The sequence below is a fragment of the Coffea arabica genome, chromosome 3c, assembly GCF_036785885.1.
Source record: "Coffea arabica cultivar ET-39 chromosome 3c, Coffea Arabica ET-39 HiFi, whole genome shotgun sequence".
In the NCBI taxonomy this organism is placed as follows: Eukaryota; Viridiplantae; Streptophyta; class Magnoliopsida; order Gentianales; family Rubiaceae; genus Coffea; species Coffea arabica.
Window position 1 is genome coordinate 556,260 of NC_092314.1, and position 12,552 is coordinate 568,811.

Genomic DNA, 12,552 nt, shown 5'->3' on the forward strand with positions numbered 1-12,552 from the left:
TTCGCACAAAGTTGAAATTTTTCGTAAATAACTATAATTAACACACCAAAACTTCACTTTGGACCAGATCAAGCCATTATCCACGGCCAACCAACATTTATCATATAAAATCAGAAAAATCATGAATAAAATCAGAAATTTATCAAACTCTACTAAAAGTCATGAAATCTTCCACAAATCAACTTTTTTAATTACCACAAGTCACTAATAACCCATTATTAAGAACAACCTATGAATTACTACACACCATACCTTGACACCTCAAGAAAGGTAGTAACTTATGTTTCTTTCTTCCAAAACAACTCCACCACCTTCTATAAACCTACCTAGCAAAGGACTTTTATAGAGTGTTTTCAAAGTTTGGTGGCTGAATCACAAGATTTGTACAATAAATGGATGAAGTAGTTGGAGTCTTCTCTTCTTTTCTCTCCTTAGGAGTTTCGGCCAAGAAGATGAAGAAAATGATGATTTTGGGGTCAATTTTGGTTATTTAGTAAAGTTGAGGCAAGATGGTCAAAGTCCAAGATTGAATCATAAAGTGACACATGTCACCTTTTTGGGCTTAAACTTATCTCTAAATCTCTCCAATGTTAATCCATCTAGGTAATCTCTAATTATCTCCTAACACCTAATAATTTAATCCATTTATGCAAAACTTAACCTAATTGGCCGAATAATTCACACTTAACGCACTAGCGAGTCCCACGTCCAATATACATTTTTAAAATCTCATGAACTAATTTATACTAGAAAAATGATTTAAAAACTATATTTACTCATAAAAATTATTTAGAAAATTTTTCTAATAAAGAAAATAAAGAAAAGGCGTGCAATTAAATAAAATAAAATTTAGAAAATAAGAAAATTTTCGAGTTCTCACAGAAACACATTATTAAACTGTTGAGGGGAAACATATTCTAAAACACAAAGTCATATCCTTATTGGCAAAAAGTTAGAAAATCTAATATTGGGCATAATTTCCTAGTTAGCTAAATAACTAATTCCGTGCCCATCAATCAAATCAGATTTAACCCTAATCAGATAAGAACAAACAAAAACAAAAACAACCCACAAAAATTCATTCAAATCCAACTTCAAGAATCTACACCAGTAATTCATGACAATTTTTCAAAGGAAAAGGGAGGGAAAAAAAAAACCAATAAGAGACCACTATATTTTTGGAAATACTTAAGAAGTCTTCACCCTTGCTGGAAATGTTATTGTAGGAACGAGAATGAGATGTCGCTGCTAGAGTGGGGATGAGCCGTTGATAAGAGATGTCGCTATCGCGGCCGCTTTTAAAGGAAAAAAATGAGGAAGAGAGGGAGAGAGAGAGAAGCCGGAGCCGCCGGCGAAGAAGAGTGGGTCTTTCCCTTGGATTTGTTTGCTGGATGAGATGTCATTGCTGAAGAAGAGTCTGTTATCACTGCCGAAGAGTCTGTTTAAGAAAGGAAAATAACTTCACAAAGATAGATAAGGAAGTTATTTTCCTCCAATGGATGTAACTTATTTTATGTCAGAAATTATTTTTTCAAATTAATTAACAACCAAGCAACGGAAAATATGAAAAATATTTTCCGAAAAATCTTTTTCACCCAAACAAACAGACCATAAAAGTTTATATCATATAAGTTTTAGCCTAGGTGTTAAAAAGCATAAAAGTTTAGATCACGTTTTTTATTCTCTTAGTCATGTCCAAATGTTGGGACAACTATATAGGGTTAAAAACCATTTAAGCAAATAGTAGCAGACGTTTCGATTAAGTGACTTCTTAAATTCAGATGGGTACGTAGTACACTCGTTTGATTTGGTAGTAGTTTAGTTCCCATTGATCCATTTAGATTCAATTGGGTTTCCTTCTTAATTCAGGAGAGTGTAAAATTCTATAAATAAAGTGACGATTGAAAAAAAAAAAATTGCAGTAGACGTTTCATCCCACCTGTTTAGACACGCCTTATTTACAGTTTGAATGGTTAAAGCCATATACTATCTGGCATACCTCTCGATTCCACAAATGAAAAGCCTGTGTGCCTATTCCTTTTCTTTCTTTTTCTGGGCCAATCTATCCATCCTTCGCAAATTACATACTACTACTTCAGATTCAGGAGGAGATGGCATGAGTTCGAAGGCATTATTTATTATTATTCCCTTCATTAATTCACTCCCAAATCAAAACATAATTGGTAATATTTGGGATGACTGCAAAAATAGGAATATATTTTAAATAAATAAATAAATAAAATACAACTACTCCCTCTCCAATCTCCAATAAAGAAGATAACGATAACGACTATTATTCCTTTGCACCCAAACGCCCACTCATTCTTCAGTTATTATCTCTCCGTTTCTTTTTACTTTCTTTTTGTTTGATTTTTTCTGATGAACCGATAGCAACGTTACAATTGAGAGAACTAACCGGATAAAAAAAAAGAGAAGAATGTACTGAATATTAGACAATTAGTTGTTGGAGCAGTACTAGTATTTGACAGGAGAATATTCATAAGCGATGGAGACAGGGAGAAGAGAAACTGTAAAGGAAAAATTAAAAAAAAAAAAAAAGAACGAGAATTAGTGCTATCAGCTAGCCGGAGGATGCCGGCTTGAGCCGAGCTGATTAAGAGCGTTAACAGAGCTGGAAGAGGAAGAAGAAGCAGAAGAAGAGGAGGAGGAGGAGGAGGCTCCAGAAAGCAATTGAGTCAAGGCAGTCATGGCCCGAACTTGCATCTCCAGAGCTGCTATATAATCGGTCGCCTCTTCCAAAATTACCGGCAGAGGCTGCTTCCTGCAACCGGGAACTAACCGGCCGAGAACACGCGCCTTCCTCTGAAACGCCGGTAAGTTCTTCGTCTTCAACCTCAATATCGACACTCTCGGCTTCTTCTGCCACCGGCTGTTCCCGGTGGTCACCGTCACTCTCTGCCTCTTGTGACTGGCGCTATTCTTCATAAATTTCAGCTTTATCCTGTTGGTCAGAATCGCTCTGCTCCATCGCGTCCGACCTTTCGCCGCCACCGCCAGCACTCTATCCGCAGCATCCCGCACTGCTCTGCCGCCCTTCGGAGCAGCGCCGCCGGTGATTCGGACTCGGCGGAGAGCTTGGAGAAGCTTGGAAGAGTAAGCTTGTTGTTGAGTATCGGATTTCCATTCAGTTTGAGCGGCTTGAGCTTGATTTCTGAGGTTTTGGTTCTGATTCGGAATTTTCTTCTTCTTTTTTCTCCTCAGAAGTGATCTGTCGGAGTTATTTACTGCCGGATTGGACACCGCCGTTGACGCCATCGAGGTAGGTAGACGTGTATTTCCAACGCCGATAGAAATAGGAATGATCGGTTGAGTTTTGATTCACCTATGCAAACACAACGCACGCAACATATTCCATGGACCTGCTGTAGATTCAACGAATCGGATTTAGAGTAAATTCACGTATCGAATGGAGTCAGAATTGGAGGTAAAGAATGAGAGTAAATTCACAGAGCCAAATTCAGGAGATTAATTAGTGATTAATAAAAGTAAAATTAATCTAAGAATTAGCGATTAACTAACCAGATAATGATCGTGATTAATAAGACATTAACAGGTGAGATTATGAATAGAATAGTTATAAAGGAAGTGATCCTTTTTTAAGTTTTTAACCTGGCAAGAAGAGATGAGTTTCTTCAAATATCAGCTTCGGAAACACTTTTATGATTGATTGATTGATCGGAAAATTGAAGAGCCGCTGGAGAGAGAGAGAGAGAGAGAGAGGGATAAGAGTTTTTTGTATTTTTGGGCTGTGTGGTGGTGGAGAGGGAATCACGGGAAAGGAAAGCAGCAAAGAGAGCATGCGTCTGCTATTTGTGAATTGAGTCGAGTTGTGGTTTGGGAAGGTTTCTTTTAAATGTGCAGTGCAGTGCAGAGTCCATGAGTGTGGGTTGTGCTGCCCATCAGCATATGCAGATACTGGCAGGGCGAGCTGGGGGAGTCTTATTCTTAATTTCTGGCCCCCACCCAACAATTTAAAAATAGAAGTGCTGCATCTGTTGTTTTAGTTACGAATTAATCCTCCGGATGGTAGGTAGGAGTGTATGCATCATTACTGTGTTTGGACGCCTAGCAATTAATTCAAATCTGAATTTAAAATCCAAATATTGCGGACGGTAGGGCTAAAAACCATCATGAATCGGGTTGTTTGAATTGTTATTTTCTAGAGTTCCTGTATAAATGTGTTTATGAATAGTGTAAAATTTTTTTTTAAAAAAAATACAGCAATGTAAACTAAACGGGGATATTTGGGAAAAAGCGTAAAAATTTTTTTTTTTTTTTTTTTGGGGGTTAGAAATGTGTTTCTGCTGGTGTGTTTGCCTTTTCGTACGGACCATGTGGCAGTGTGGGCCCTCTGAGGTCCACGTTCTTGTGACTTCCTTTCTCTGTCTCCGTTAACCCTTACACCGTTGTACATAAGTGTTTTTCGGTTCTTCAATTTTTATCTGTATTTCGTTTCTCCCGTTATCGTTAGGGCCTTGTTTGGATTGTAGTTTTCTGTCAAAAAAATTACGTTATTTTTCCTGATCACATTTCCCTATTACCTTTTTCCCTTACATGCATCAAATCGTTACAGTAATTTTTTCATGAAAAATTATGAAAAATGCAATTCAAACACAACTACTACTGTAATAGCAGGAGGCCCGACCTCGACCTGGGAAAAGATGTTAGAGATTGTAGTAGTGATACTTACCTCTCCTTTGTAATGATGATATATTTACTCAACCATAATTTCTCTAAGAATCATCCCTTGCCCAACCAAAAATGGAGCAGTATATGGATGGTAATTAGTTTTTCATACAAAAATAGGATTTCCATGACCGTATTTACCTAATTTATCACAAAAATGGAAGTAACATTTGGACAGTTAAGCTCTTATCCAGCATTGGATGTGAAGCTATTCTTATGGTTGTTGTCAAGATGAACGAGTCACTTTTGGATGCCATTAAAACACTTTCTTAGCTAGCACAGAACCTTTGGTCCTAACAAGTGAAGCTCAAACGTCCAATGCACCATGTTGATGTTCCTTGGGGGGCTTCAAAAGTGTTAGGTAACATGATGGTTTCATCCAATTCCCATGTATTACTCTAGCTAGATTATGTTTGTTGCTTCCTTCTCCAAAGATAAACAAGAAATGGAAATTTTGATTGGCTGAAATGCTTCTTAACTTGTAAAAGAATGAACTGGCGAACTTACGGGTAACCATTAGAAGTTGAGAGGGATATTGCACCAACCCCTGACTACTTTTAATTTGTTTCTCGTCTTTTGGTACTATGAGAAGGACTACCTGAAGTTATGCATCTAACTGAAATTGATTGACAAGGAAATGATTGTGTTCATCAGAATTCATGGCTGCTGTTTCTCATAAAAGTGACTGCTGCAGCGCAAGAAACTGTATTAGGAATGAAAATCGATGGTGCTCTAGCTTATTATACTTTATGCCTGAATTTGAATTATGTGTTTATATGGCAAATGGAAACCTCCAGCAAATCCGAGCCCTATTTATTCACTTAGGTTTGTTTGTTCGTATGTATGTATGCATGTATGTTTTTTTTTTTTTTTTTCCTGTTTAAGGTCCACCATTAGGCGAGGAATATCTTTATGCTCCTTGCTAACCAAGTTTAGCACAAGTGCTTATTTTCAACCAAATAATTATGCTTTTAGCTCTTTGCACGTCATGCAGTTGCATCTTATGTAACTCAAAAGCTTCTAATATTGAAGCACGTCTTTTTGTCTTTCTTCTACATAAAAGCGATTTCCATGTGTGCCTTTACTAGGCCGCTAAATATACTTCTGTTCTACTCGTTTAAAGAATTTATCTTTTTTTTTTTAGAAGGCTCGTTATTGGTATTTAATTTACGGAAACGTTATTTGCACTCTCATTTTTGTTAATCACACTTCCATTATCATTTTAATTATATAGTTTTCATTTACTAAATTATGTGATAAAACAAATAATATTTTCCTTCAATTATGACATTAAAGATAGTGGCTCCACTGTTGGTTCTCTTTAAAAAAGATTAATTGCGAAATCTAATTAAGGCTGTGAGCTTCGGATTTTTGTAGCTGGTCAATCGCTTTCCATCTGGATTACCCTATTTATATTCGTTTTAGATGCTTCTGGGAAAGTGATAGACATCCTAACTACACATTATTGCATAAGCCGCTGCGAAAATGATCTTATTGCTCGAGTAGTTTTCTTGAGATATCTGTTTCTAAAATAAAAGGCTGTGCTGTTAGGACCCCCAAAGTAACACTTGGTTTCCATTCAATTTGATAATTTTGGGGCCTGTGATTTTGACGTCACATCAGGAGAAAATTATTAGAAAGCTTGCTTATCATTTTTTTTTTATTCTTTTCATAAATAAAGCTTGTTAAAATTTTGTACGTTAAGCCCCAAAAAAATCACTTTATTCATATTGTGCTTTTATAATCATTTCGATATTTCTTGTTGACTTTACATGGATAACCTGGAATATCAAGACAATATTTTAGCAGCGGTTAAAATGAATACTTAGAAATATACGTCATGACGGTTGTTTATCCTAAAAAGATATCAGAAAGTTGTTTAAGTATGCTTATCCGGCCAAAATCCTAGGACGTGGCGGAATGCAACTCCAATATTATATCTTTCGTCTGGGTGTAAAGATGGCTAGCAAAGCTGTCAATTTAAGCGCAATGAGAACCAGTTTAGCTGAAAAATTAATACTTAACAACAAGTGTACTTCTCGAACATGGAAGTTGCAGTGACCAATTTTGTATTTTTCGGTCTTTGAGAAAATAATTCTCTAAAGGAAAGAATTTGAAGATAAAATTAATATTGTGAAAGACATAATAAGATATATATATATATTTATATAAACTGAAAAAAAAAGATATTAATAAATTTCCTTAAGGACAAAAAAAAAAAGAGATGATGTCCATCAGATGAGAAGTTAGTTGATTACCTAGTCGGTGAATCCTATCTTTAAAACGTTTGAAAAAAAAAAAAAAAAAAAAAACTGTGTGCTGTATGCAGATATGTTATGCAGGTTTGAGACTCAAGTGCGCATCAGGTTTTTTTATTCTAGGCTTTTTCTCCTTTCCGCGGTTATTGTTAATTTGTTATGCTCCATAGCGTTTTCACGCTCCTTTATCACTTGGTTAAACATAGGCAAGCAAATTAATATGCTTCACTTTACGACAATAGATATTTTGTTTTGATTGATAGGCTGTAGCCCTTGGTTTGCCCTTGTCATATCCACCTTTCTTCTTCCCCACTTATCTTTTTCAGGTAATTGTCCACACAATATCATTTTTGAATCAGGAATTCGATAACCTTTTGACGAAACAATTTCAAATTTGCCTCTTCTTCCCCTACCGTCTTTCCAGATATTTTGTTCCATGAAAATGAGTTTGTAGGAGTAAAGTCCTTGCGGATGTGTAAGAGCTTGAGTAGCTATGACCGAGATGTTGGCTTCCACTAACTGAGTGGTTCTTGGACCCCCGGCCCCCCACCCAAAAAAAAAGAAAAGAAAAGAAAAGAAAAGAACAACAATATTTTTGTTTCATTCCGTGCAATCATTATTGTTGGTTGAGCATAGCAATGAAACGTATAATAGTAGCATAAAAAATCATATAATATTTTTGTTTCATTCTCTGCTGGCACTGCACCATTCCATCTTCTCCTGCTGCTTTGTTTTATGTTATCACAACATTACAGACTGTGTGTATGTGCATATATGCAGGGGGATTTGAGGCTTATATTTTCTTGGTAGGTTGTGGGAGGATGTGCTCCGCGTTTCTAGAAAAATGTCCTCTCCTTTTCTATGGACAAAATTACCCAATCAACTTTTGTTTGTGATGTGAATGATTACATAATTTTCTGTTGGCCAACATAAGTTGATTCAGTTCATAACTGTTCACTTCCTTACAAAATATCGTGTGTTCGAATTTCGCTATCAATATAAGGATTGTATTGGTGGATGATTTGTAAGTACCTTTGTATGTAATCTATGGTCTTGGAGACCTGTTTTGACTCGTGGTGGTGATTGGAGTTGAATCCACCCATACTTAAAAAGAAAATAATTTTGTCGTAGGTCATATATAAATAGTTAGAATTCCAGGAATGCGTGTTTAGATAGAGTATAATTGAAATTGAATCTATCCAAACTTTTCTTTATAAAAAAAAACATAAGTTTCTATCGTAGGTAATACGTAAATAGTCGGAGTTCTAGGAACACGTGTGTTTAAATAGAGTATTATTTAGAATAATTATTGTAACATGATGTGGCAAGATGACTTGAAAAATGTATTTATGATGCAAACTAAATATTATTTGAAAAATTTTAGCTATCCAAATTTTCTCTTAAAATTTTATAATACAAGCGAAATATTATTATTTTATTCTTAAGATTTTCTCTTACCTACGCTTGGCAGAAATTAGAAATGCTTAGCATTTTCAGATATTTGAGTCCTTCGTAAGAGAATTACATTTCTATCAATTCTATTTTTTGCTTCGCCTTTTCGTTTTTCCCCTTGAAAAAAAAATTAAAGTAGCCCTTTAAACCGTGATATTTCACTTGGATTGGTAGACTGCTTGTTGAGCTTGTTTACCTTAGATGTTGCAATTGCAATGTGTGTTGCTTTCATGGTGCATGGAGGCCAAATCATGCATCAGATTTTGTACACTACTGTTAGAAAATTTATTTAATTTCTTTTAAACAAGTTCTTGTTTTGTGTGAAAGTAACTAATTTTTTAATTATTTTAGTTATTTGAAGTAATAAAATTTAGAAATTTTCTATTTGTATGAGTTTAGAAATTAGGAATTATTTCATAGTCTGTATAAGATTAGAAATTAGCAATTATTTTCCAGTATTACTTGTATGTTTGCCAAGTAATGTAGTTTATAAATAGGTGGAGATTAACATACTACAAAATAGTACATAATGGGCGTCATTCAACCTTATACATAGAATGATAAAAGATTCTTGAGAGATGAAGATGGTATACAAATATTGAACTTAAATTCAAGTTGTATTCTTGTATAAGATTTTTCACTCATAATAAAGAATATATTTCTCTCTATAAACGTAGGTTTAATGATGGAATCGAGTCATGTTAAATCTTGTATATCATTTTTTTTATAGTTTGTTTGTCATTAAATTATTGCGTACTTAATATCTCAATAGTCGTTTATTTTGCACTTGAATCTCAACAAATTGGTATCAGAGTGAGGTTTATGATTGTGTTATGATTGACAAGTGAGATCAAGTGAATTGGTAATTGTTACCAATTGAACAATTTTATGAATGATTTCTTTGTTTCAAAGACTTGGCATGAAGTATTAAATGTGAAGGATGGAAAGTTGAAAAATAACAAAAAAAATGCTTGACACTAAATCTAAATAGGTGATTTAAGGATCAAGAAAAAAAAAGATGAAATCCAATATTTATTATGGATGTGAACCAGTGGAGACGTTCTCATAACTCTAACGATTGATAATTCATTTCTGATGGTTTTTAAATTTAGGTTTATATTCCAAAAAAAATAAAGGATCTAATTTCCAAACGTCAAAAAATTCTGACACTTACGAGTTTTTCATTGTATGTGAAGTTTTAAAAATCACACGTGACGAATGAAAAGAAATATGATGATTTTATGACTTGATTGGCTCAATAATTAGAAATAAAGGTAGATTTCAAATTGCTAGTGGTGACGGGAAGAAATCATACGAAGTGAGATGGTAAATTAAGACACTGTACCACAAACAATTGGAAGTTAAACACGAGGTAACTACAATGTTTGTTTGACAATTGAATCAATTGAGTGTCAAGACTACATTGATTCGGATGTATATTTTGATACCATATTATTTGCTAGTTAAAGGTAAATGATTGTTAAAAGAATTTCTTTTAGACAAATTTCTTATTTTATATGGAAGTAATTAATTTTCTAATTATTTTAGTTATTTGAAATAATAATTAAGAAATTTCCTATTTTTATGAATTTAAAAAATAAGAATTATTTCTTATTTTGTATAAGATTAAGAATTAGCAATTATTTTATGTTATTATTTGAGTGTTGACTAAGTGATGTACCTTATAAATAGGTGGAACTTAGGATAACACAAAATAACACGTGAGGGGCGACATGTAGTCTTATACATAAGATGAGAGAGGATATTTCGAAAATGAGAGATAGTATGTAAGTGTTAGATTTAAATTTAAGTATATTCTTGTATAGGATTTTTCTTTTTTTTTAATAATAAAGAGCGAATTTCCTTTTCTAGATGCAAGATCAATGATGAAGTTGAATCATATTAAATATTATGTGTTGTTTGTGTTTCATGTTTGTAGTTTATTTGCCATTAGATTATTGTGTATTTAATGTCTCAATCTCAAATTTGTTTTCATTTGGATTCCAATAACTACTATTAGTAGAAAGAAGTGGATTAACAGGAAAACTTCCACTCTCTGCGGTGGAAATGTGTTATACAAAAACTTTTCTGCAATTGTTATTTCAGGATTCGCTTCTAACAGCGATGGACTTTTTCAACACAAGGTGCGCGCCATATGGAGAGTTCCTCCTGGGGAAGACTACAAATCAAATGATTCTAAAGCCTCTAAACTAAACAATTAAGTTGACCAAAACAGTTTTACTAACAAAATTATTGAATGGCTGCTTGACTGTGACGTTCGCAAAAATATATAGTATTCGTCTGCGTTATTATAAACCCAATCCACATTCTAACCACAATCATTGTCCCATGTGTATTAACATCAATTCGTAATCAGTGTCAAGTTTGAATCAAAAAAAAGAAACAAATAGATAGAGACCGCAATTCTGAGCAATATGATGTGCCAGAGACATTTTGTTCCCCCATTATTAGACAACATTAAACAGTGAAGAGCGTCTATCTTGAACCTGAAACGGACGAATCTAGCAATATCTTCTGTTGAGCTATATTAGAGTGATGATTCAATTGGAAATTGGCTCCCATCCTTAGTTGTTAATGCTCCATAGCATTTTCTAGTGTGCTCGAGGTATAATGTTGGGAAACTAGCTTAAACAACAGGAGGCCCGAGGGAAACACACATATTCTCAGTCATTTGGAGTTTTTTTTTTTTTTTGGTAGAGTTTTTTTTTTCGACACAGGGGTGTCCGGATCAATTCTTACGGGACCCGACTAATCCCCTGCGGCCCGGGCCCGGCGTCCCAACCCGACCCTAGCACATTAAGTGCGCGGAGGAATCCAGCAGAGTGGAGGCTCGAACTCGTGACCTCTCGGTCCCTGTTAGAGTTAGTTATATTATAATAGACCACAAGGTATCCAGTTGAGGATATTTAAGTCAGACAAGCTTAATCTCTATTCATTGGTTCGGATCTCTATTTTTCTTAGCCTTCCTGACACAGCAAGTCAGCGTCGCCAATTGGTCTAATGGGTGCAAGGTGTCACAGACTGATGCCTCTTCAAACCATGGCTGTATGTATCCGAGGCCCATGTAGCAGTATCATTTTAATCAAGTAATAATTCAGGAATTACTGCGGCCAACTAGTATTTTTAATCGACGAGATCCAAAGCTTAGCTCAGCTCTTTCACACTCAACTCTATAACCATGTAAAAAGCAACGAACTTCACCGATGCATCTATTTCATGAGGGACGAGCTAAACAAACATGTACAAGTTATAATGTGTAATAAATTTCTAGTAATTTCTTCTTTATATGCCACTGCACTAAAGGGTTTAGAAAAAATTGCAAATTATGTAGATCCATCCCCTCAGTAATTCTGAAATGCTAAATTTGATGTACACCAACAAGCACCACAGTACTCATATTAGTGCTTGTACAACTTTTCAACTGCTATCGCTTTATGTAAGACTAGTACCAATGAGCTGAGGTAGCATCGCCTTTGTAGTGGTCAAAAAGCTAACCAAAGTTTTTTTTTTTTTGTCAGCAACGATACATTTATATAACCTACTCTATCCTAATCTAGGAAGAGGGAAGCTTAAGGAAGCTGTGGTAGGGGGGATTAGTGAGTATACAGACCCAACTAGACCAAAAGAATGCTATGGCATAACCCTTAAATTTTTTTCGCTACAAGTGATGTTTGAACTCTCACCTACAGCTCAAGGACGGACTTAAGTCCCTCCCTGGTAGCCACTGAGCTATTGGCCCAGTGTTTAAAAAAAAAAAAAAAAAAAAAAAAAACCTAAGCAAAGTATTGATATGAAAATCACGGTACCAGTTGATATATGCCAAATTTGGCATCAAAAAATTGTACTCCTCTTTCTTAGTACAACTGTACAATTGCAAAATAAGTTTTAGAGTGTTTCGGGTAAAATGACAAACATCTGTATAACATGTCAAATTGAATAAATTATTGAGTGTCAAATTGAGTATCTTTGAAGATGCTGTATTCAAGTAATTTTTGACTGAGAAGAAGGTTGGGTTGGAAGGTAAGGTAGAAAAAATTGTAAGTAGATAATCCTCTAAATTCAAGATCTTCCACTTATAAAAAAAAAAAAAAAAAAAAAGAAAAAGTAATCTTTG

At 34.7% G+C, this 12,552-nt stretch overlaps 1 protein-coding gene across 1 annotated transcript; it reads right to left on the bottom strand.

Moving 5' to 3' along the window:
• Positions 1 to 2,449: 2,449 nt before the first annotated feature.
• LOC113733867 (transcription factor bHLH148-like) lies at positions 2,450 to 3,276 on the bottom strand. The gene has a single exon (XM_027260077.2). The coding sequence runs from the start codon at positions 3,274 to 3,276 to the stop codon at positions 2,578 to 2,580; it is 699 nt and encodes a 232-aa protein (XP_027115878.1). The 3' UTR covers positions 2,450 to 2,577.
• Between the last annotated feature and the right edge of the window lie 9,276 nt (positions 3,277 to 12,552).